Source organism: Ammospiza nelsoni, chromosome 17 (assembly GCF_027579445.1).
Source record: "Ammospiza nelsoni isolate bAmmNel1 chromosome 17, bAmmNel1.pri, whole genome shotgun sequence".
NCBI classification, from domain to species: Eukaryota; Metazoa; Chordata; class Aves; order Passeriformes; family Passerellidae; genus Ammospiza; species Ammospiza nelsoni.
In genome coordinates, this window is record NC_080649.1 from 120,841 (window position 1) to 147,004 (window position 26,164).

Below are 26,164 nucleotides of genomic sequence, written 5' to 3' on the forward strand. Positions count from 1 at the left end.
ATTTGGGAAATCAGTTCTTGGGTGTTTAGATCAGAAACTCTATCTGCATTCACTTTTCTTGAGTTGCTGGCCTCTTCTCTTTCAAGCTGGCTACAAGCCTCATTCAGTCCAACCCAGTCCTAATGAAAGCATCAATAAGTTTGGGTCATTTTGCATAGTTACTCCAAAATAACTTTTCTTTCTTTATATAGCTTTGGCACAATAACCCAGATGTTTAGTGCAAATCCAACAGGTAAAGTTAGAGTAATAGGGTAAAAACCTAGCAGCTAATTTCACAAATTTTTACAAGATTACACCACTAGAATATAATGCAAGCTGCTGGTATTGCTTTGGTTTTGAAAAGGTGCACCTTTTGCATTCAGTCTGAACTGGGAGCCACTGGAGGCGTTCCGCTTCTAAGGAGCAAGAGGCTGGACAGAAGCTCTGGTGGTTAACTAGTATGCGGAAGCAGCAAAATGAGAAACTATAACCTTTGAGGAAGATCAGAATCATGTGTCAGTAAGTCTGCTCAGGATCTAGAATTATTAATCCCAGAAAAAAAATCCTCCTCTCATAAATGGAGGGTCATAAGAAAGAAATGAAATTTATTTCTTACCTTAAAATTCCCATTGTGCAAACTATAGAGTGGCTGAAAGAAAGCAGCTGGCGTGGGAATGTTAAAGCAGGCGAGGCTTTTTGCCCTAAAATGAGAAAACACCACTTAAAAAAAAATAGAGTTTTTCTGTATTCTGTCTCCATGATACTGGCTAGATGAACCCCACCCCACTTTGTTAGTAAGATTGCAGAAGAAGCCTACTCATCATAATTTCTGACTTCTCATGCAATTATTTTTTTTGCCACCTGTGCATGCATTTAATTTTTCTAACCTGAAGCACAGTCTCATAAGTTTATTTGGAATATGTCACAAACTTAATATACTTGTCTATTACTCATTATATACACTGAGCTGTTTATGCATTTGTTTATCAGCTTACTTAATCTAAACCACTGTTTCTGAAAGTATTTTAGAGAGTTCTAGTTTCATTACATTTAAACAGAGAAATTCTGCCAGATATCCTTGCCCCTTTATTGGAGTCTATCCTATAAAAATGTTTTATCATGTGGACATAATGTATTCTGTTTCTCTACGAAAAATGTGTATATGGAGCATAATAATGTATGTCAAGGTAAAAAAGAAAGAGGTACCTATCCTCTGCCAGAATAAAAAATTGCAGAGGATTTTTAAACCAAGGTTCTAAAAACACTTTTTTCTCTGTGCAACTTGGTCTCAAATGAATCAGAGTCAGTTTATTTTGCCTTTATTGGTATTTTACTTACTGACTCCTGCCAGGAATATCACACGTAGCTTGACATTAGTTTTAACAACCTTTATGGGTTGCTGTGTGCTTGCACTTTTAATTTATCTACACGAAACTTCAAATATTTCCATGTGCTTAAATTTCTTTAACTTTAAGATACCATCATCCTTGGACTTCAGTCAAATTTGGGAGTCTCAAAGGTATTTTGGTCTCCTTAAGGACTGTATAGTGTGTCATTAACTATCATCAGCCAAGGAACATGTCACATTCCAGAAGACCTTTTGGAAATGACTGAGTCTGTGCAGCAGAAACAGGAAGGAAAAATAATGTAATGACTCTTGATTTACCCTTTTCAGGCCATAAAGATCAAGGGGAACTTATTGAAAATCACATACCTTGAGGAAAGCTTGCAGTTCCAGAATAAATACAGTAGAGTGCCAAAACTCAGAGGAATGAACAAGTACTGCATAGTTTTGATATTTAGAATCTTTTCAGAGACTTTGGGGACATCTAGAAATAGAATCAGCACAAAAATTTTTAATAAAAAGTCAGGAAGTCAAGATAGAACCCCAAATAACCAAGGATTGCAAATGAAACAGGCAGCTAAAGGCCTTAAGGAAAATAATTTGGCCATGAATAATTGAAGAAAGCTAGCTCTGATTCGAAAAGCTTCATTTTACCACTTTTTAATTTTTTTATTTTTAACATGGACATTAAAAGAAATGAAATGAGATGAAAATTCTTTGTACCTGCTTTTTTAAACACTGTTGTCTGGCTCCACTCACTCCATTGACTGTGGTATGAATTCTCATTTTCAGAAACTTTGCAGCGAACTCTTGCAGCATAAGCAATGCCACTGCGAAGCTCTGTGGCTTCAATTTCTACTTGTGGCAGTGAACTGGGCAGTGTCTTGTTCATTGCAACCTGCAAAGTATTACAAAGCATTGCTGTTAATGAGATTGGGCAAAAGGATGGTCTTTAAAATAATCTTTTTTTGTTGGTTTTTCCCTTCTCTTTTCTTTTCCATGTTTTCTTTTCTTAGATGCAAGAAGAGGGCCTGAATAATGATGCAGGGTTCATAAGAAGGAGAATTCAGTATTGATGTTTAATGTAAAATCTCTCAGCCTTAGTATGGGAAACCAGAAAGGCCATCTTAAGCCAGCTGGCAGAGCTCAGTGGCAAGGCCATTGTACCCAAACAAAAAGGTAGGATCACTGTATGCCTCATCCAGTTACCTCCCAGGACATGCTGTACTCCTTATACTGCAACTCATATTGGAGAATTTCAGCGAGGTACCAAGGCACATTCCACACACTCCACCATATCTGGCACTTGCTGGCAGTGGCATTGCTCTGGATGTTCAAAGGTGGATCAAGTTTTACTGCAAATAGAGGAGGTGGGGGTTTTTTCACAGTGTTTGGGACACCACAAAAGAAAATGCATTATATTAGGGTGACTGAAATAATGGAAGATAAAGTTGAGTGTAAAGAGGGATACTAACACTAGCAGTAGACCAAGTTATCTTACAGCATCAGAACAGCTACAGATCTGACATAAATTAAGGATAACTCCAGTAGTCCCTAGGGTTAATCTTGCAAGCAAAGAACCACTCTGGATATCACATTCTGCCCTTACAACATACCACAAATACGGACAGGTTTTGAGAATTTCTCCCTGGTACCAGGCCATGGGACACTCCGTTAAAATCCATGACTCCTCATTACATAGTTTCTTAGAGAAAAATTAAACAACAAAACGAACAAATAATTGAAGCAATCCAATTGCAAATTACCCAGGGCACAAGAAAACATGATGCAGATGAGAAGTATTGTTGAATGGTGCTCCAGAGCCAGCCCCTCTGAAGTCTGGGAAAAGTCAGGATGGAGAGACTCAGTGACTGCATCCTTACTGATGCAGTTCACACAGTGCAATCCCTGGGGATGGGCAGACTTGATTCTTTGCATTGTTTTCCCTTGCTATCTTTGGGACATCCTTTGTTAGGCAGCATATCAGACCTATCCTGAAGCTGCTGGGCAGAGCCTCAGCTCTCAGCTGTCCTGGTTCATACTTACTGTGCTTGCGGGGGTTGTACTCTAGAAAGGCCACGTATGTCTGATTACATCCAAAGAAGTTTCCCTGGAGAGAGACTCTATAACCATCTGTTTCCAAGATCTGGCTGGCTAAATGAATTGTGCAGTGGTACTTATTCTGCATGCTCTCTGTGGCAGTCAGTTTGCAGCTGGCGTTGTGGCCCTTTGACCAGAGGCTAGAAGAATAAAAAGGCTGAAAGTTTCTTTTAAATCATACAATTTAAGTGCTTTTCAGTTTATGCATGTGTGGCACCTTAGCACAGCACCACACTCTGGAAGACCATGAACCTCTTTAGTGCAGACAGCAAGCAAACCAGCTGGCTGGATGGATGGCAGGGCAGGACAGGAAGAAGACACCTTTATAACCTTACTGCTGACAGCACCAGATCTGAGAGCACCAGATCTCACAGAAGCTACACATAGCATCTGGTAGCTGTTCCCTGCTCCCTCTGAAAGTGAGAGAGCTGCTGTAACTGCAGGAAAGCAGGTGGGTTGGGGGACGGAGTGGATGGACAGTTGGTTACAAGTTCATGGCACAAAGGTAACAATAAGCTGTACATTAAGTCCTCTTTCATTACAAACAAACCAGTACTGACAGCAAAGTATGTTCGAAGTTGCTTTGCCTTTTTGTGGTTTAGCCATTCATTAGCAATTTTTTCACATTGCACGTGATTCTACAGGAAATTGGGATATCACAGTTTATCAGCTTGTCCCTCTTTCCATAGATTTAAAATCTAGTATTAATAAGAGTTAGGCTATTTTTTACTTAACCGTAGCAGAATATAAGGCATCTAACTCAGAGTGGCTTACCATCATATAATAGTTACTGGTGGTCAAGTCAATGTTTCTACATAACCTAAATACATTAAACTCAAGTTGTCCTATCAGTTAGCAAACTATTCCCCTGATTTCTTCTATTAGAGGAAAAATTATTCAGATAATATTCTAAATCTCTTATTAAAGATTATGACTTGTATCTATATATATAATATACATTAAATAATTAGGTGTTTAATTTCTAGGCAAAAAGGAAAGAAATTATTAGAAGTTGATTAGACAGCTTTACATAGGATGGCCTCTGTAAGTTCCCAGGTCATGGGGACCCAGAGGCCAGGAAGGAAAGGTTCTCTGCTCTGAGATGCCTGCCAGAATGGTTCACTGAACAGATGGAGAGCCCACAGCTGACAGGAGACCATGCAGCCATGTGCCCTTGACTGCTGAGGCCCCTGAGGCTGTGGTGCCACAGTAGAGATCAGCTTCTGAGGCCTGGGGTGATGGGGTGGCAGAGCTGGCTGTGCCACAGGTGTCCTGCTGTGGAGGGAGTAAAGCCCACAGCTGGGCTCCATCTCTGCTTCTCAGTACTGCCCTGTCCAAGCCAGAGCTGGGGCTGCCACAGACAGCTCTTGGTGTGCAGTTCTTACTTGCTGAAATGCAGGTGGAAAGGTCCATTGCCCATGGGCTTCTCCGTTACCCACATGCAGCTCACGGTAGCCATGTAGTTATTCAGGCAGCTCAGGCTGCCAGAGAGCTCTGCAGAGGAAATAGAGCAGAATTGGATTCATATATCACTGGATGATGCCTTGCTCAGCACACCAAATAAATGCATTACTTGCTAGTACTTCCTTTGCTGACACTGCATCAGATCTTCCTCATCATGTTCTTACTCTGTTGTAACACACTTCACTGCATGAGATGAGTGTAAGATCTTAGGGCAGGGACCTTGGGCAGTGGCTACACTTTTTCTGGTGCCCAGCTTGTCCTAGCTCAGTCCCCTAGGCCTGGCATTGTCAGCCAGCTGTACTGGCTCCTGGGACAGGGTAGTCACAAGACCTTGGATTGCAAACCGAAGGGTCTGTGAATGAAAAATGAGCTCAGACGTGTGCCTGTCTTTGTGCAGTGGACCTATTCCAGATCTTCTCTTACCTCTCCCTCTTCCTCTGCCAAAGAGCAGCGCAGCAGCAATGCACAGCTGGAGCCCCAAAGGCCACACAACTCCTCCCATTCCAGATAATATCTAGAACAGAATAATAATTCAGACCAGTTTTGTTGGTATTTCTACCAGTGGGTTGAAGCGTTAGCTGCATACTTCTGCCAGCCTGACCAAAGCTGATCCTGAACCAGAGAGGGCACCAACTCAGCCATATAATTTCTTCTGTAGGAACTGTTCTTCCCATAGCAGTAAATAGTACTTTGCACTAAAGCACCACCTGCTTGAAAGGAAATCTACAATTCCTGCAATTTTATCAAGGGTGGGAGAAGGTGTGGGTGTTCTATCTTTCTTTCTTCCTGCATTTTTGTCATGTGGTTTGTGACAATTGAAGAGCAGCAGAGAGCCACAGTGGGTTGGAACCAATGTCCATGTTTCCCCAAATCCTGTTTCTGACCATAGTCAAAACCAGATGCTTAGAGAGAATCATAGTAGTAGAGCATCCATGCTCCTCTCTGAGCATTCTCAGCCTCCAGACATTTGCAGCTCACAGGCCTCCTGGAGCAACGTTATTTCTGCGTATTCAGAGAAAGAGAGTAACAGATAGGATGCTGGTCAAAGCACTCATTGGGAGATATAGAATACTTAGGGCCTAGTCATTATCCCAATTCACTGAAGGGTTATGTAAGCATGTTTGAAGAACATCTTCCACAATATGGAACTCTACATCTCTACAAGGTTATTGTGGGCTCACTCTCTTTCTTTTTAACCAAAAATTCAATTCTATGAATTGTCTCCTGATGAAGTTTTAATTTAAAATTACACTTTTTCACTAAAAGTTTCTGCTTTGATGATTTTTTGGCAACATGCAATATGAAGAATATGGACCTATGGATATATGTAGCAATATGTGGTGTTTTAAAAAGATGTTTCCAGTTTGCATTATTTGCTGGTACCTGAGCACTGCAAATGAGCCCAACACCACTGCAAGGAGAGGGCTGCTCCAAAGAGCCTGAAACCCAGAAAACTTAGAGTGAGTTTGTAGACAGAGACCACTAATCAGTATAAACAAAAACAGCTTCTTGAAATTAAAAAAAAAATATTGAAGGAACAATGTTTGCACTACTTGACCAGCACAGACACTGAACTGAGCTTTACAGCTGGGGTAACAAGAGGGTGGAATGTTCAGTCTCAAAAGAGCTTGGGTTAGTTATTATAAGGAAAAAAAAGAAAAAACAATACCAAACAAAACTTGCCAGAGATTATGATCTCTCTTTCAGAAGAAGCTGGGGAAAAGGGAAGGAATGTCAGGATAGGAGAAAAAAATAAGTACAGCATTAGCACAGGACCAAGTGTGTATAGCCTGACTATAGAATCATATTATGATTTCTAACCAACAAAGGATCTGAAGCAGTCTTGAATAAAGTGTGCAAGAAAAACCCTATGCTTAGCAAGGGCTGTGATATAGTAATCATTAGGATTGTTTTACTAAAGAGATTAAGCCACCTGATCCATAACCAAGAATATCCTTCCAGTCATGAATTTCTCAAAGCTAGACAACAGCATCCATGTATAACTTCTTGCACGTGATTATGCCTGTCTATAGTTCCCCTTGTCTGAATTAAATTGTAAAATAATTACAATGTTTCAGAAACTGATCAAGAGAAAAGGAGTATTTCTGGCTTTCATTTCACCACCTCTTCAGTTACGGGTTTTTCATAAATATCCTGTTTTGCTGCAGACTTTCTTCAGGGTGGGGGTTGTTAAGAGGAAGTGTCACCATTAGCTGATTTTAGCTGGGAGGCTGGGAGGCATGAAGTCTCTTGTGCTTATCATTCTAATCAGGTTTGCTTATGGTCCCTGTGATAAATACAGTAATTCTGACTAAATATGAAATAGAAAGAGCTGCATTAAGTAGAATTATTCTTGTGCTTACAAGAAGTTGTGTTCAGGCACACAAACAAACAAACTTAGGTCAAGATAAGTAAACCAGGACAGAATGTTTCCAGGTAATTGCTACTAATTTGATAAACTCTTCCCCACTCCCACGCAAGAAGTTCTTTGTTCAGTTCTGCAACGTTTGAAATGTGTTAGACATTTCTGGCTCTCTGGCTCTTCTGGAGGCAAATACAGCATGTTTAAATGCAAATTTTTGTGTTAGAAGCCATAAACGTTAGTCATAATTAGGTCACGGAGCACTGAATTCTGAAAGACTTACCAGAAAATAATTTCAAGAAGTAGCACATAACAAGCTGAATGAGATTCTGCAGTACATTAATACAATTACAGGAGCTAACATAGAGACTTTGGATACATATAAATTAAAAGAAAAGTTATTGCAGCAACATGTAGCATTTGAAACACTATTAATTAATTTCTTCTGTTGGAATCAATGCTTTAAATAAAAAATTGCTGTCAATATGAAAATGCTTCTGAAAAGGGAGATGTGAATGATTTAGTCCTGGATAACTTTACTCAGAAATCAACAGTTATAGACCAAGTAAATCTTTTTAACTTAGCCAAAGGAAAGGCTAAGTAGTCATTTCACACCAGCCATAAGTACCTTACATGAGAAGATGATTTCAGGTAGGAGAAAAGTATGTTTTTTCTTCTTTTTTAAATCTACGAGAGAAATATGGAAAGCATCCAGTAGTTGGACACTGAAGGTAGATACAATTAGACAGAAATGAAGAATTTTTACAAAGGGGAGCTATCTTTATTGCTGAAACCTCTCGCCTAAACATGTGCAAGACTTGTAGTCTTCCTATTAGCTCAGAAGGAAGCCCAGTGCTAGCAGTGCAGGTAGAATTACAGCAGCTTCTAGCAGTGGAAGACAAATCAACTTCTTAGCTGGATATCTTGGGGGCCAGACTGCTTGCTGCTTTCTTGTTTTCTAATGTCCAGTTTCTGCAGCACTACAAAGTTGCGGTGAAGGCAGAAAAGCTGTATGAGAACTACAAAGAAAAAAAGGAGAACCACCTTCACTCTGCAGGAAGAGACAAAATTTCTGAGATGATGCCCTGAAATGATACATCAGGTATGCTGCCAGCAGTCTGTCAGCACCAGGAGGTGGTAATGACCTTGATTTCCAAAGTGGTCTCAAGTTGGTTGCAATGGTGTTTCCATCCTTTCTGTATGTTTCCAGGGCAGAATTCTGCCTGTTATCTGCTCAAGGAAATGAGGCCTTGTATCTGTGCCTTTCCCCTCCTGTCCTGTGGTTCCTGTCTACACTTCCCAAAAGCAATTTTAAGTAATTTTAACTAGAATTTGTACAACACAGATTTTCCAAATGCTCTCAACTGCTTATTAACGGAAAGACAAATGACTGACTGCTATTGCTAAATCTATCACCAGAAATGAATATTCTGGGATTTACTCCCAGATTTGGGGTCCAGTTGAACACACAATAAAAAGATAACATTTTCTCATAAGAATTTATAAGGTAAAATAAATTATTTGACAGATACCACTGAGAGAGGAAGTAGTGCAAGCATTGACAACACAGTCTCAGCATGTGGGTAGCCTAGATATCATCTAGGTTTCAGAAACTCTGTAAAACAGAGCTTTACAGGGAAGCTTGAAGAATAAGTTTGATGTAGCCCAAGAGAATTGTAAGCAGCACCTTCAATGTGCAAGCAGTAGTATGGAGGATGATTAGGAATAGTAGATTTAATGATCTAGTTAAACATAACTCTAACATCATAGAGTTAACTTCTAGATAGGGAAGTGAGAGATGACAGGAAGACAAGAAGAAGCTGTCAGTGACTTCAAAAGTGGGGACAAGAAGCTTATGCTTGATGAGATAGAGAAAAGAGATAGAAGAAATGTGTAGATAAATGTAATGGGCTCAAAGGGATGGATATAAAATAGGATTTTTGTGTCTCTGACTCTTGGATGGCTGCAAGTAAGATCAGTTTACAAAAGCCTGATAAAACATGAAGTAAGGATTTCGCATGGAGATACGTGCATAAGATTCTTCAATATGCTTGGGTATCCTTTGATACATGACATTATATGCCAGCCCATAGCAGACAGCTGGGAGTTCTAGGCTTTATTCCACTTCTGACATCAACATTTTTATAAGGTATGTTGCTTAATCAATGTAAATTTTTCTTCTTGCAGCTCATTCACATGATCTTGTATGCTCACCTATATCTCAGAGAAAGTCAGAAACTTCAGGCTCTGATTTGGCAGTGGCTCTAGACTCTTTCAAAATGTGTTTTGCTTGTTCTCACTCCCAGAGCAAGATTCTGATACTGATAAGACACTTGACAAAGTCTAGCAATGCATGCTTGCAGCCCAGAAAGCACGTTGTATCCTGGGCTGCATCAAAAGCAGCATGACCAGCAGATTAAGGGAGAGGATTCTACCTCTCTACTCTGCTTTTGTGAGACCCCCACTGTGTCCAATTCTGGGGTCCTCAACATAAGAAGGGCATGGAGTTGCTAGAGCAAATCTGGAGGAGGCCAAAGAGATGATCAGAGAACTGGACTCCCTCTGCTATGGAGACAGGATGAGAGCTGGGCTTCTTCATATTGGAGAAGAGAAGGATCCAGGAGAACTTAGAGTCTCTTCCAATACATAAAAGAGCTATAAGAAAGCTGGAGATGGGCATGTAGTGATGGGGCAAGGGGGAATGGCTTCCAACAAGCAGAGGCCAGGGTTACATGGGGTATTGTGCAGCAATTTTCCCTGTAAGGGCAATGAGACACTGGCACAAGTTGTCCAGAAAAGGCATTCCTACCCCATCCCTGGAGGTGTTCCAGGTCAGGTTGGGTGGGGCTTGGAGCAACCTGGTCTAGTAGAACATGTTGCTGCCCATGGCAGAGGGTTTGAAGATCCCTTCCAGCTGAAGCTATTCCAGAATATTATGATACAATGAGTAGTGCACAGTGGGAGCAGACACAGCAGATCTGCACCCTTGAATGCTCAGTTTCCATTCCTTACATTTTAGCAATTAGTCATAAATGACTTGCTCTCCCTTGGCCATAATCCCTTCCTTTGCTTACGTCTCTTCCAGAGGCAGCACTAACAGGCACTAAAGACAGGACACTGACTAGCACCAACAAAGTAAAACAGTGACAGGCAATAACATGTCTGTACCAACAGGTACACCCCTTCATCCACAAAGATTACCCAAAGTGCAGAGTCTCCAGAGCAATCTGTCATGCTAGTATGCGCACTAGCAGGGGTACCCATTGCAAACAATCATCCCTGCCTATAAGAAAATACTTTTGTAGGTCCTTAAAGAAAAATTAGTGATACCTTATCTACCTTCTGAATATCTAGGCCTCTAAGCACACGTTTGACAGAAACACATCAAATGTGCACAACAGGGTCATGTGAGACTTATCCTGGGGAATAAGGAAAAAGTAGTTGGATTTTCTTATCTGCACAGATTATCCAAGAGAACCCCATATAACAAGCCTTTTTCTCTCTTCATCTTTAGAGTGCCATTTTCCCAACAATTTGATGCCCACAAACGGCCACGTACTTTTAGATGGGATATAATTGGATCCCAGAAAGAAAGCTGCTTCAGATGATGATTGCAATAAAGGAATATTCATACACACACACATATATATGTACACATACATTTGAAAAGTATGCTCATATCTGCAAAGTCTCAAACACTAAGGACTATTTTGGCTGAATTCCTTTACATTCAACTCTTGCAGTCAGAGAGGAGTACCTTGTTCCAGATGGCCCTTCTTTCAAGCACAATCCATCAGAATTATTGCAACAGTGGTGTTTTGTGCTCAGCAAACTATCAGAACAAAAGTGCAAAAACACTTCTGGTCTTCAAGCTCCTAGTTCAAGAAACAATATAGAATTCCACATTTAGATAAAGAAATATTTTTTAATATTTTGCTCAATAGACATCCCCTAACATTACATACTGGAATGCATAGAACAGAAATATGGTAAACTGTCTTACCAGCAAAAAAGAAATGTCACTTTTCACTCTGCTTCTGTCCCTTGATAGTTCAAACTGTGCGGTTTGATGATCAGGCAGTAGCAGCAGTGGCATAATAAAACAGAGCTTACTGTGCCTGATTTTAAAGATAATCTCAAGAACCAATGAAAAACTGCTCTGATTATCAGATTGAGTTAAAGTAGCTATATATGTAATTTCTCATTAGTAATGGAGAAAAGGAATTTCTGCCAAAGTATTAACATTTAAAAGGGCAAGTAATTTGCTGAATAGAAAAGTATCTACTTGCAACTTTTATATAAATAGGTCAACAAAATAACTTTCTAAGTGACCTAAAGACATTTCCTAGCCCTGTGTGGATGTGGGGCTAAACTGCCTCCAGCCAAGACCTGTGCCCAACTGTGCTCAGACCCCTGCAGCATCCCTGAGCTTCCCTGCCCTGTACTTCTTCCACAGCTGATTGCTGCACTGTGCTCAAAGGGCAGCTCTGGAAGCGAAGGCAAACAACCTTTGCAGTGCTTCCTTGTCCTGATCCTAGAGTGTGTAAGGAACAGATCTTCCCATGCCCAGCAGCAGTGATGCAATGGCAGTGTTACAGCCAGGAATCCATCAAGACAGTCTTGTACATGGGTCTAGTGAGAGAACAGAGAGAGAGAGGCAGTTAAAGAACAGACTAACAGTCTGTCAGTATCAGCTTCTGTGGCCAAGAGACAGGGAGGCAGGGGCCATGCAGAAATGGAGATGGACATTTCCAAATTGGTACATCAGAATGGATTGTGGTGCTTCTCCCAGTACCTGCTTTTTGACCCTATTGTTCGTGGGGAAAAAAAAATTCCAAATCAGAACTGCTAGATCAGGGACATTTGCAGTTTGCTCCTGAGAGGCTTTGAAAACCCCCCACCTCAAACCCCTCCACATCCACAGTGACAACTCCCTGACCAAAAGCTTAATTGTTATACATTGCTTCAAAGGGAACTACTTCCCTTATTTTAATACCCTTGTGTCACACACTTGTTCATGAAGTCTGCCTCCTAGGGTGAGCAGAGATAATTTCCAGCCCAACATAACACCAAACCACCACCATCTATCAGATGTACAGCTACACAGCGTTCCAGTAACAGAAACAGTTCTTTCAGCAGTTCTGGGGCTATCAATACAAATGGAAACAGAGCACACAGGACTGAGATGTAAAGGGCCCCAGAAAAACAAGCGAGTTTCTCCTCTAAGCAGCCTGGGGTCAGTTACCACAGTGTAGTTTCTGAAGTGAAAAGAGCTGCAAGATGAAGCTGCAGAAGACTGTGCTGAGACCACCAGAAATGCTTCTGGTGCAGTACACATTTGCATCAACATGATCCCAGCGCAAGCTGCCCTCATAGGATAGTGTGGGGCAGTCAGCTCTTCAGGGCAGTGGAGCTGGGGTGATTCTCTGCTGGATTCTCTGCTGCCTTGTGGAGGGCATGTGAGGGACCAGTAGCAGCAGGGAGCATGCATCAATGCATCAGCACATGAAGACAGCTATTCCTATGACTTAGCACAGCACATGACAAGAAAAATGGAAAATAATGAGGGAAGAAACCAAAGAAGCTAATATATCTCAGAGCAGTACCCAGGAAGCCACTGAGCTAGGGATGTACTGGGGGAGTAATAACTACATGGACAAAACTAAGTCATGTAAGTCCAAAATCAACATAAAAAAATACCATGGCAGATCTGAACAATCAAACCAGAGGATGTGGATGCAATGCAGTACTGTCCCAGCACTCATCTATGAAAAAAACAACTTCTCTTTACTACAGTGCTCTCCCCAGTTTAGGGAGCTGTGGGGTTGCCTATAGTCTCAGGTAAGAGAAAGGGGTGAGGGAAGGGAGTTTATTGGTAACACAGCAACAACAGATCATTACTACACTGCAAACATGCATCATTCACCACAAAGGTTCTCTCAAGATACGACCTTCTGGAGCCAAGCAGTCTATGGGTTAGTAGCACTATGTCTATGTAAGATGAAGGTCTTCACATTCAATTTCAGTATTACTCTTCAGTGACTTTTTAAGACATGTATCCTGGACAAATCAGAGATATGGAGATGCTAGAGAGAAAAACAGATTCAAGGTTATAGTGCAGTTTCATATTTGGCTTTATTAGCTAGCAGAAATTGCTCAAAATTTGTCCTACTGACCTGTTAACTGCAGCAGAGCAAGTCCAAGGCAGAAGTGGCAGGCATATCCAGGTAGGACAATGTTTCGATAATTTTGGCAAAATTCTAAAAGCTGCTCAATTAAAATGCTTGAAAAGTACAGGGAGAGAGTCTGACTCAATAGAAAAGCCAAGTAGTGAGAGCTTGTTAAGAATTATATATATATTGAAGTCTTTTCATTTGCACTCTACCTGGAAAATCTTTCTGAAACCTGAGTCGTGCTTAGTCTTTAGTACACGCATTTCTGCAATGATTTCATAAGAATTAGTTTTGATCCCCATGGACCGGTCTGGAGCCAGTCTGTAATTAACAGACTATTACAGCTGAGTTTAAAGAGCCAAAGATAGTAGAAGGAAAAGTAACATCACATGTTGTTTGGAAAGGTAGGGGAACTTTAACGTAGCAAACGTGCTTGCCATGAGTTATGATTCTAAGGTTCCATGTGCAGCCAAACTCTTAAGTCATGTGAGAATACCAGGGAAAATAAAGTTCTGTACTCTTTATAAGATTATTGCAAAATATTTTTCATATCTATATAAGCCAAAGGATAATTTTCAAGGTACAGTTGCTTTTTTCTAATTTTTTTTTTTTTTTTTTGACATCAAGGGAGGGTTGATCTGTGATTCTAAAAAAAACCAAAACCCAACAAAACTCAAGAACAATCAATCACAATAAACTTGAGACATTAATAGGATAAGCGGGAATAGAAACAAGTATATTTCTGTGGACCTAACAGGTGTCAACTTATGCAATAGAGCTTACACAAAGTAAACTTTTCTCTTCTGAATTTTGCTAGCCGTTTGCTCCTGGCACACTATGAAAAAGGCCCCACACTCATCCAGTCCTTAGTTTGTCTGTGTCCCACTGACAGGGCTCTCAGAGCGGCAGGAGACCCACTGCTTGACGTAGCTCCGTGTAAAGTCTTGCCCCTCTTGCTCAAGAGGGATGGACCCACAAATGGTCTGACTGTTTTGCCCAAATTCAGAGTCAACTGGACTTCCACAGTCTGAGTCCACAAAGCCACTGTCAATAGTGTCCAAATCTAGACAGATCAAAGGATAACTGTCACCAGGCTTTGTATTGTGAGGGAAGAAGTCATAGGAGCCTTCACTGTAGGAAACACTTTCACCATCAGGAGAAGGTAGAGAACCTGGATTTTCCAAATCCCACTGATAAGGCTGCAAGCAAAGGGCTTCTAGGATGCTCCCCACACCTCCTTCCACTCCCCTTTCTCCTTGCTGGTTGACTGGGACACTTGTGCTCCTCAGGTGGTCTGTGGACACAGAGCCTGAAGCAAGTATTTTGTCCTGTGTACTCAGATCAGCCAAATGTAAGTCACTGGATATCTTTCTGTCTTCCTCATCAAGGTTAACCTTGGGATAACCGGGTTCTCCAGCACTATCATCTTCCTTGTTGGTATGGTCATGTTCCCTGTACACATGATTACAGCTGCACTGGCAGTTACAAGATGTAAATTCATCAGCCACAGTCACTGTATCAATTGACAAATGCCCATATGACTGGTCCTCAGTCCCATCACTACTGCTTACACTGCACCCCGGTGACTGGCTACCATGACCTGGGGTAGTCAGGCAAGACACACAGGGCTTGCAAGGCAGATTCTTTCTTAGCTCATGCAGCTCTTCCGGTGGGGTGCTGTTGGAAGGATGCATGGTGTAAACTTCTAGGACTTCTGGAAGGACTATTCCCCATTCAAAGAAATCAAAGGTCATTTTCATATGGGATGCACCAACCCACTTCTGCAGAAAAAGAAACACAGGGAGAGGTTAGGTTAGCACCACAAGGTTTGAGGTTCCACAGAAATAACCAAATTTCTTACACTTTTGGAGGCATAAATTAAATTCACTGACTCAGGAGGATGCTGTTATTATGAGATATGGGCAACTGCAGGAGAATTAATTGAAGTAATTGAAAATAATTAGCTCTGAGAGCTTTGTGGTTTTCTCTGACACTCCCGACAGGATCCCAGGCTTCAGAAATCCCATGAACTCAGCTCACACATTGAGACAGCACTTATAGAGAATAAAGAGTATAGATGTAACAAAGATTTTCATGGCACTGAACAGATACTGGAAAGCTCTGGTTCTTATATCTGGAGACATTTGGCATTCCTTTGAAATAGATTTCTCCTTCTACTGCCCTAATGAAAATCCCTTGCTCAGGATAGCATGATGGCCTTTTAGTTTGTCATGTACTCCACTCACTTGAGTAGCCCATTTATACCTTAAAATCTCCATTATGAGCCATGTAAAGAGGTTTGAAAAAGGGAGCAGGGTCTGGGATGCAAGCCATCTTCTTCCACAAGCTGGAAGAGAAAAGAGAAAGGCTTTGGGGTTAATCACACATTACAAATGCAAATCAAGGCATCTCTAGATCCATTTCAAGCAACTGGAATCACTTGCCCAGCCTTGTGAGTTAGCAACAGCTGAGCTTCCAAGGATGTCTTATGCTGCCAGAGTAATCTAATAGCCTTTCTTGTGAACCTCACTAGAGGTGAGACCTCAGCACTTGCACACACACATTCACACTGAGGTAAGAGGTTCCAGTTTTTTTCCTTCCTGGAAAAGCACTACATGCTAGAAATGCATTTTCACTGAGGCTGAGCTGGTTTGTGGTCTGCAGGCCAGACCACAAACCTATGCAATTCTTCTGTGGACCTAGGCTGTGCCAGCCCTATTGCTGCACCAGCCCAGCCCTCCTCCACGTCAGCATCCCATATCTCTTCGAGGGCATAAGAAGCCTCTGAGAGGGACAGAGGCCTCCAGCCAGCATTGAGAGACCTATGTCAGCTTTGAGAGGGGGCAGCTCTGGTTACTGTGCTCTCTATGTGGCAACTGCAGAGCACAGACAAGACCAGGAGAACAGCTCAGAAGGCTGTGTAGCCCTTGCTTCACGCCCATGTGCCACCATCTTGGCCCAGCCAGCTAACGGGAACAGAGTCACAGTGAAAAGCAGGTCACTCGGGGCAGCACATCAGCCAGTGACCATTCCTGGCTGTCCCTCACAGGTTCTTAGCTGCCCACTCATAGATATACAAGACTCAAGGAAGGCTGCATGTGAACACCCCATCTTTAACAAGGCAGAATAAAAGCATTAACTTCTGCCTCCTGAAGCATTCTTACCTCCGCTGTTTGGCCAGAAATGTTGTGATTGGAGCCATGATTGCCACGACAATACCAAACAGCAACAGCCATTCCATGCCTGCTGTCTGTGTCACTGCTGGAGAAAGAGACAAGGTCATTCAGGCTCACCTTGCATTTATATCCTGATCAATAATCAGGAGATGGTGAGGGGGAAAAAGGTTTTTGGAATGCAAATTGTTGTCAAGCATTGGAATGGACTGCCCAAGGAGAAGGTGGAGTCACTATCCTTGGAGATCAAGAGACTGGACATCGCTCTTACTACTATGGTCTAGTTGATTAAGTGGCCATCAGTCAAAGGTTGGACCTTTGACTGGTTGGACCTGATAATCTTGAGGTCTTTTCCAACCTAAATGATTAATTTCTACCCCAGATTCTCTCATTGAGATACTGAGGCTGTCACCTGGGCATCTGTACTCCAGACAGGTTTGATTGAGGGTGCTCAGTGATGACTGCATCAATGAAAGGAGCAGCACATCAGCTGCCCTATGACTTGGCTGCACAACAGACAGCCAACAGTTAGGGCAGGACAGCTCCTTCCCACAAAGACCCCTGGTGTTCTGACTCCTGGCTAGGGACACCTCCACAGATGATCTGTGAAGTGAAAGAGTGCAGTTGATTAGAGACAGGTGTTGACTAGATGACAGTTTGGTAGCTGCTCTCCACCTGTGATGAAAAGCAGCATCTTTGAGATCCAGTACTCAGATATCCCTTAGCAAATGGAGCCTGGCCATGCTGCCACTGCACCAGGTAAACCCTGTAATACATCAGTTTGAGCTGCAGAGCAGTGAGAGCAGAGAAGCTCAGCACATACTGCTGGCAGTGATCACAGTAATTTTGCACTTGCTCTATTGGAGCAAAGGCTCCTTATTTCATAACCTCTGTTCCACCATGACAAGCATCAGTGTACTTCCATATACTGTGAACTCCCTGCAGAGTACTGCAGAGTGGTGGCTACCAAACAAAACAGTCCAGACACAGAACTCAGGTTTGAGAGCGGGATCCCCCTTCCCTCAGCTGAAGACAACACTAAGACCCAGTAGAGGAGATCTCTCCCATTTCTGAAAGCTGCAAATAGGACCCTGGACATTTGACACTGAAAAGGAAGCTAGAGGCTGCACTCCTGCAAGTGGTATCCAAATGTACAGCAACTCCACAAAACACTCTTTCTTTTGCCACGCTGTGAGAACGTCAATACTGACAGCCCAGGCTTGAGGTTCACATAACCAGTAAGGAAGCTAATCATACCTGTCTTCACTGGACTGTTTAAAATTTGTTCTAATTAATTAGATTTTATTAAATTTCTGAAAGCATTCTGTGACACTGGACTAATTGAAAGGGCAGGGAGATCTGGCAGCATGTACCGGCAGGGCTGGTTTTCAATGACAGCGGAGAACTCCATTCACTCCAAAAGCCACCATAGTCACTGTCTTCCCGGGGTCTAGCTCTGACTTGGAACTCATACTCAGTGTCCGCCTGTAGTTCCCATGGCAGGATCACCAATGTCCGTTTATCTTCATGAACAGCTTTAGTCTTCTGAGTCTGTGAATGATTAAACACCAAACACTAGAGTGACTGCTCTTACTTTGCTCACACTGCTGCACAGTGAGGATGCCTGCAAAGTAACCTCTTCTGCTTTCATGTTGTTTCTGCAAGGCCATGCTCTGACTGGTCAGCAGCTACATGCAATACTGGGCGAGCCTTCCAGGCAGGACAGCATGAGAATCAAACGAATTATCAGTCTTCCTCACAGGATCTAATACTTCTCACACAGCTTCTGCATCTCAATTAATTTTTGGATTTGCCTGTTTTCAGCCCAGTCGAGCAGAGAGACATTTTTTCTAAATTATGAAAACTCTTTTTTCCCACCAGTGCTGCTGTCTTAGTTGTGCTGCCCTCTTTTCTGGTACACCCTAGCTGATGCTAAACTGACATCTCACTTACCTCCCAGGTGTCAGTTCTTCTTTTGTAACGCAGCTGATACTCCAGCTCCTCATTCAAAAAGTAGAAGGAAGAGTTCTGGTAGATGGTTTCCCAAGAAATATTGTAACCCTCTGAGAACAAAGCGGTCAGGTTGAATGGAGGCTGTGGTTTTACTGAAAGACAGGATGGTGTTATACAGTTAAGAGATGGCCCAACACGGTAACAGCAATGCAGAGCGAGTAGGGAACAAAGCTGCCCTAGCAGTGGTGGGCCTTCCTACACTAGAGAACATCCACAGCATTCCTGTCCTCAGCCATGCATGGCACCCCACATGTGAGGAATATAATGAAGTCAGGACCACATTTATCTGAATATATCTTCTGCTTGTCTCTGAAGCTCCTCATTGCCTATGGAGAAGGAAAGATAGTACACAGAGCTAATAAACTCCTGGGAGATTATGTAAAATGTAGATCACCTTGTTCTTCTCATGACATAAAAGAACTCTGTGTAGTCACGATCACTCACAAGACTGGGGAAATACCCCTCAATGTAACAGAGTCATGAGGAAAAGTTGAGGCTAGGAGACACTGCATAAACCCACTGCAATTCCATGCCCCATCTGCTCAAAAATCAAGCTTTTGTATCCCTGCAGGGAGTGTTCATAAACTGAAAAGCAGTAGTGCAAAACTCCAGCAGTCTGCAGGGCCCGCCGCTGAGCTATGATGCCTTTGGATGAGGGCCTCTAGGAGATATGCAAAGCACCACTACCCAATCTCTAGTCTGTCAGTGGGAATAAGGAGGCTTCCCGAAATGTTAAGGCATTTGTCAAAAAGATGACGTTTCTCAAGTAAAGTTTCAGAAGAAGCCAAATAGAAAAATCCTTTTCCTACATCTGCCTGATACCCATCTGCCTGGCTCACCACTCCTTTTTTTTCACAGTTTGATACACAGCCCAGAATTTACCAGCATTCCACCAAGTCAGCTACATGATTGCATTCTGTCTGCATGTCATGCAGGAGAAATGACTAGGAATTGCCCCAGAAAGGGGAACTGCCACATCCAGTACATCTGGGAAACCTTGTGCCACCCAAAATAATGTCATGTTGATTCAGGTGTCCACTGCAAAAGCCTTTTGAGAGCCTCCAGCTCCTTGGATATTACAAGAGAGCTCTACAAAGACTTTTGACAAGGGCATGTAGTGATAGGACAAGGGGGAATGACTTCATACTGACAGAGGATAGCGTTAGATGGGATATCAGGGAGAAATTCTTCTCTGCAAGGGTAGTGAGGAACTAGCATAGGTTGCTCAGAGGAGCTGTGGCTGCTCCATCCCTGGAAGCGTCCAAGATTAGGTTGGATGAGGCTTGGAACAACCTTAGTCTAGTGGAAGGTGTCCCTGCCCATGGCAGGGAGTTGAGCTGAGTGATCTTTAAGGTCCCTTCTAACCCAAACCATTTTAAGGATTCTGTGATTTGTGACATTTGTTATAAAGTAATTCCTCCTGCCCTTTAGAATCTAGCCAAGAACAAGCTCTTGCATAGCCTAGGTATGAGATTGGTCTAAGGTGGATATTTATCACCTACTGCTTCATGGGGAAAAGGAATTTCCACACAAAAAGCATGGAACAAGCCAGCTTGAAGCCTAAGCATAATAGCAATAATAAGAGTACAGTGCTTTCTGTAGATGAATGTACAGCAAACATAGCCCCACACTGCTTGCTGCCACTCTCATCCTTGTCCAGACTATCCTAGCACATAAAGTCAAAGAGTATTTATGGAATTCACCATTTTTGTACTTACTGTTGTCTGACAAATAAAATTCTTTGGAAAGCACGTGCTGCCTATCAGCTATCTGTGTAACATCCACCTGGACTTTGGTATCTGCTAGGAGTTCAGTCATGTCCACAGTGCACATGTACTGTGTGTGACTGGTGTTTCTTGACAATTGCACGAGACTGCAGGCTGCCACAGTATTTTCTGGATCTTCCTCAGGAACCCTAAAAAACCCAAAATAAAGAAGTCTGCATGTATTACATGCGGTAGTTGGATTAATTTGTTGCTGAACCACCAGGCACAGGAAATTACTAAAATGAAAAATCAACATGTTCAAATAAAAAATTATCTTTGAATTTCAAAACATCTTTTTCCCCTTCTACTTGCTCAGCTTAGCATCTTTGAGAGAAATAGGAAAGTGTTTCTGGAAAGGAAAGGTGCTCCTCAGGGCTACACAGCCCAAGACTGCATCCACTTCCTTGCTGGGACAGAACAGCAGCAGACTGGACAATCTACATGAGCCCTGCCAATGCACAGAGGTGATATTTCACTTTTAACAGCAGCAAAGGGCAAGATATTCCCATGGTAGCAGAGAAGGCAATGCTAAGGAAGCTGGAACCAGCACAGCAGTCAGCAGCAAGAAGCACAGTCAGTGCAGACAGGAACCAGGGGTCCTTTGCTAGGGAAGAAGTCAGTTTGTAACTGCGGTGCAAAAAACCAAGTAAAAAACCAGCATGGGAGGAAAACCAGGATTTCTCCCTAACAAAGAGGACAGAAGGTCACCACTGTGCTATGGCCATATAGAAGCTTCTGCTAACTGGACTTGCTCATCCCACCAAGACATACCATGTAGCAGTGAGATTGTATGAACCAGCACCCAACTCATCTCGCAGGATACAGGACAGCGTCTGTACATAGTCCACAAAACAAGTGAGGCTTTCACAACACACAGCTGTAGGTTTGGAAAGAGAAAATGCAAGATCAACTTCTGTGATAAATCAACATATGCACTCCTCAGGGTTCCCACTATATCTGAAGGAAACAGACCAGTCTCTGACAACCACCCTCCCTCCCACTCAAAGTCTCCAGTTTTGGGGCTTAAGACATGTTCCAACTCTACAGGGTGACAAGTCATTGACGGCAAGGTAAGTGTCAAACAAAAACCTATTAAAAACGCTGTAGCAGCCAAAATCGGGAAATGCCCAAATTGGGACTCCTGTAGAATCACTACAGCAGAGTCACATATTTCTGCAGGAATCTTAGCTTATATGGCACATAGAAGAGGCCTAAAACCCAGTAAGAAACAGTAGCATATTCAAACATTTTAATGATACCACTTTCAAAATTGAGTACTGTTCATTGCTAGTCTAGTTTTCATTGTACATCTACATAGCACTTTACACATTTTTTCGAGTGCTATTTTAGTAATTTTTTCTTTGCCATTCTCTTTTCTGTTTTCTAAAGCTTGATATCTGCAGTATCAATACTTTTTATGTCCAGCTCTAGAATCTTGAAGTACATTTTAAATGAAATTTGGGAATAAAAATACTGCAAATTTGTAGTTACTGTAATTTCAACCAAACATTCCGATAAGCACAATTTATTAATTACAGACTTCTCAAGAGAACTTGAAATGCAATTGTAGAACTTATACTGGTCATTAGGAAAATCAAGTAATTTTTTGAAAGTGGTCACAAAACAGCATTTATACTCTTCTACTTGCTCTGCAGGAGCTCTGCTCAGAGAGCGCGTGCTTTGTAAAAGTACAATTGTCCTGTACATAACACACTTATCTCCCTGGATTTCAAGGCAGGTAAGATAGTAGCACAGTGAGAAATGTCTGCATTGACAAGTCCCCCCTGACAGCTCCCTGGGCTGACAAGAACCACCACCATTACACTAGGAAATGGCTGAATGAGGAAAGGCCTGCAGGTGATGCAGCATGCCATGCTGGTTCAAACCATGCCTACTGCAGTGACCATTCATTTCTGACATGTAAAGTAGTACCCATTTTCGATGGGAATAAAATGCTCTTCACCTAGGAAAACCCCCATGATTGTTACATCCATACTTAAATCAAGCATGTGTCCTCCCCTACTGCAAAGGCTGCTCCCAGCCTCCTGAGAACACACTACTTTGCAGCCATCAGGCAACCAAACCCTTTGATGCTAACCATGCCGCAAGCTCACTTCCCTTTGTTGTTCTGCTGCTTTCTTGGTTAGAGAAGCTGCACTCCCTGCTTCCTCCTCCCCTGTTGCAACATGCTTATGTCCAGAGTGTTGTTTGTTAACGTGATATGCTCAACAACCCCAATGCCCAATCTTACAGCTGAAGCTGTACACAGGGAACCACCAAGGAACGCAGACAGTGTGTGCAATGAAGGACCAGAAACATCGGTTCTGCCCTCCAGACTAAATGGCTGTCCACACAAACAGGCTGCCTGCATTGACAGTCACAATGAACAGCACGCGTGTCCAGCGGAGGGTGCAGCCTCCTTCTAGGGTAGGGTAAGTCCAGCGGAAAACAAAGTCCAACTTTTCCCAGCTGAAGTCATCCAACATTTACTTCCTAGTCCTCACGTATCAGAGCACATGCTATTCTCCCTACACAAGCTCTGGGCAGCACTCAGATTTGCATACAAAATCCTTCTTAACCCAAAGGTTTAGGATGGTGGCAGAAGAAATTTGGGGATATTTGCAACAGATTGGTCCCAAGGATGTACATATGATTTTTTTAAACCTTTATTTTGACTTTTTAATTTCATACTGACTTCAGAATTCTTTTTTAAATTTTAACTAAGTTCTCACATTTTATTTTGAACCCTCAATAGACTCTTCTGAGAGTCCTGGACCAAGTGCTGTTTAGTTCAGAATCCTAGGCAACATACTTTTTCTCTTTTAGCCTAACTTTATTCTCCTAAAAAAAAATGGGGTTAGGAAACTCTTGAATTCTTTTAGAAAGGGCAACAAGTATTAATAGGCTATTAATCATCAGTAATTAGTGTTCTTATAGGTTATTATGTTGATTAGTCAAACAGATTACTATTCATAGGTGGACAGACTACTATTCCTAGGTAGCTGGTAAGTTGCAAGGGTATCTTTGGGCAAGACTCTGTTAAAAAAATTAAGATGACAGCTTTTCACTGGGAGAGGAATAATTAAGTATCCTAAAACCAATTAGTTAGATCTAGGTTCTAGATCTACGAGAAATGTCTCTCCTTGGCAGCTTCAGAAACAAAACTCAAATACTTTTAACAGTAAGATCTAGATTTATCAAAACTGAAATTAGTACATGGTAATTCCCTGGCTTGCATCACAGAAAACTTGGACCAGACATCATAGCGATCCCCTGTGATAGAAAGATATAATTCTGAATGCATCTTTTCTCCTTTTTTAGGTCTGGGGCAGGTCCAATGCTTTGCCTACAGGCAGCAGGTAAGATACTAAACTTGCATGGTTCCCTGCAGACATGGTTGTCACTGCCTTTTTCTGTCCAGCTGATCTGTTCAGAAAGTCAGGTCTGAGTCAGCTGGAGTTTGCAGTGTGGGTAGGAGCCAGAAAAAAAAAAGGGGGGGGGCAGGGGGTGTGACTGTGTGCACAGTCCAGTCCCAGGCAAAGGGACTCAGACTAGGAGAGGTTCACTACACTGATCCTGGCTGACCAGACAACAGCAACCCTGGGGATATCCTGGTCTTGGCCACCGGAACCTTTTCTACAGCAAAGGGTACTTTTGGTGGGGGAAATCCTACTCTAATGTCACTAGGAGACATTTCAGTGCAAGGCAGGCACTGCCTCCGCAGGCTCTCCACAGGTGCTGCTCCCCAGAGCCGTATACAGCCTGGCTGAACTCTGCCCAGCTGTGCACCCTCCTGTGCCTGCCCTCCACTCACTACTGCATGGAACCCTCTCGCCTAGGACCTCATCCTCCGCTCGCTGTCCCATGGCAACCTTGTGCCATGCACATCTCATCAGAGCTGGCACGTATGGTCACTAAGATAAATCCTGTGGTTGTACAATCTGAAAGAAATATCTGAGGACTTACTGTACTGGAATAAAAGGCAGATGAAAATATTCTGACGCCACAGTTTGTTCTTCATGGTGGTTCTCACTGGATGTCCTGGGGAAGAAAAAAACCAAACAAAACAAAAAACCACAAACAATACTCCCACAATTTAGAGCTCTGCTCAGACATTTTTTTTGATTAAGGTTGAGGTGGACTTAATCTTGCTTTCATTTAAACATCTAAAAGTAGAGGGCCTTATTAAGACAATTAACTTCAGCTCTTCTGTGTGTATCTTTGCCATGGGCTAAGGGGGTTATGACCAACAACCTGCCAACTTGCCATAAGCAAGGTCTGTGAAATCTTTCCTCTTTGCTAGCACATGCACAGAGAAAGCAGCAAAGGGACTGCAGCTCAGGCTATCCAGGCAACAAGAAAGACTCTTGTGCTAATTGCTAACCCATTTTTTCTTCATTACTATCTTGCAGCTAGGAATGGCTTGCCACTAGAAGTGACATTGCTGCAGATTAAACAGCTACACAGTGAATTGGCCAAATGGAGTCTGAATATCATTGTGGGTCTGTGTGAGGAAAGCCAGTGAGAACTCATTGATTTAGCCTACCTGTAGTTAAATAAGCTGAAATATCTAGTTAAGAGACTCCAGAAAGACAGACCAGAGAAAAAAAAAGAAAAAAAAAACAAAAAAACCTAGACTCCCATGTAGCATACGACAGAACAATGTACAGTACTGACTGCAGGGAAAGGCTGCCCTAATGGTATAGTGAAGAGAACCTACAAGAAAGTCTTCAGAGAAGATGACAGCAGGATGTTTAAAACAGAGGAAATGGCATCACATACAAATGACTGTTCAACCCACAGCCCCTGCTCCAAGACAAAGCCCTCAAGTCATATAATGTATTTAAGGCTGTGTTTTCACAGTATTTAAATATTTATAGAAACACATGGATGTGCACAGAAAGACTTAAAATATGCTCTCTGCAGAGTATTGGCTTTGATACCTGGCACAGACTTCAGCACTGTTTTCTCAAGTTATTCTTAAATGGGGCAAGACTTTGGAGAAGCAATGTGTATTATTTTGGCAACATAATTTCATTGAAAGCAAGTTGCAAGGATGCATAGACAACAGGAAGGACCCATATGCCATGCCACATAGTGTGATCTACCCTTTTAATTTAAAAAACCAACACCACTTGTCCTGTTGCAACAGACTCCGCTAAAAAGTCTGTCCTTATCTTTCTTACTGGCTGCCTTTAAATAATGAAAGTTGCAGTGAGGTCTCCTCAAAGCCTGCTCTTCTCCAGGCTGAACAAGCCCAACTCTCTCAGCCTGTCATACATAGCAGAGGTGCTTCAGCCCTTGAGACACTTCTGTGGCCTCTTCTGGACTCAATATAGCAGTTGCACATGCTCGTCACATTGGGGGGCCCAGACCTGAAGGCAGAACACCAGGCAGGGTCCCAAGAGAGCAGAGTAGAGGGGAAGAATCCCCTCCATCAGCTGCCCACACTACTGGGGAAGAACCCCAGGACATAGGAGTTTCTGGGCTACCAGCACATATGGGCTGCTTATGGACAGCTTTTATTCCACCACTGCCCCCAGGTCCTTGTCAGCAGAGCTGGTCTCAATCTGTTTGTCCCTCCGCCTGTATTCATATGGGCAGTTCAAGGTATTTAGGTCCTGGGGTGCATATGCAGCATCCACCACAAGCAACAAATACCCAGGCAATCACCCAGCAGAGAGAAACCCATGAAGCCTTTAAGACTTGGGGAACATTTGTGGAGTTTAAAAATTTCCCAGGTTTACTCAAATAATGAAAGCAAAACAAATTTAGCAGTCACCAGAAAG

General features: G+C 42.5%; 2 protein-coding genes across 2 annotated transcripts in view; both read right to left on the minus strand.

Annotated features, from left to right (window-relative positions):
- Positions 1-3,443, minus strand: part of PDPK1 (3-phosphoinositide dependent protein kinase 1) — a 41,105-nt gene extending 37,662 nt beyond the window's left edge. Inside the window, exons 1-5 of the mRNA XM_059484154.1 lie at positions 3,371-3,443; positions 2,534-2,679; positions 2,048-2,222; positions 1,694-1,808; positions 596-680 (exon numbers count right to left, since the gene is read on the minus strand). Coding sequence (XP_059340137.1) covers positions 596-680; positions 1,694-1,808; positions 2,048-2,222; positions 2,534-2,545 — 387 coding nt within the window. The 5' untranslated portion in view covers positions 2,546-2,679; positions 3,371-3,443. The remainder of the gene's footprint in view (positions 1-595; positions 681-1,693; positions 1,809-2,047; positions 2,223-2,533; positions 2,680-3,370) is intronic.
- Positions 3,444-14,133: 10,690 nt separating this feature from the next.
- IL21R (interleukin 21 receptor) lies at positions 14,134-24,491 on the minus strand. The gene is given in 9 exon segments (XM_059484160.1): positions 14,134-15,204; positions 15,689-15,770; positions 16,588-16,684; positions 17,970-18,147; positions 18,550-18,701; positions 20,328-20,524; positions 21,147-21,252; positions 24,342-24,449; positions 24,452-24,491. Coding segments are annotated over 9 exon segments (1,875 nt in total). The 3' UTR covers positions 14,134-14,289.
- Between the last annotated feature and the right edge of the window lie 1,673 nt (positions 24,492-26,164).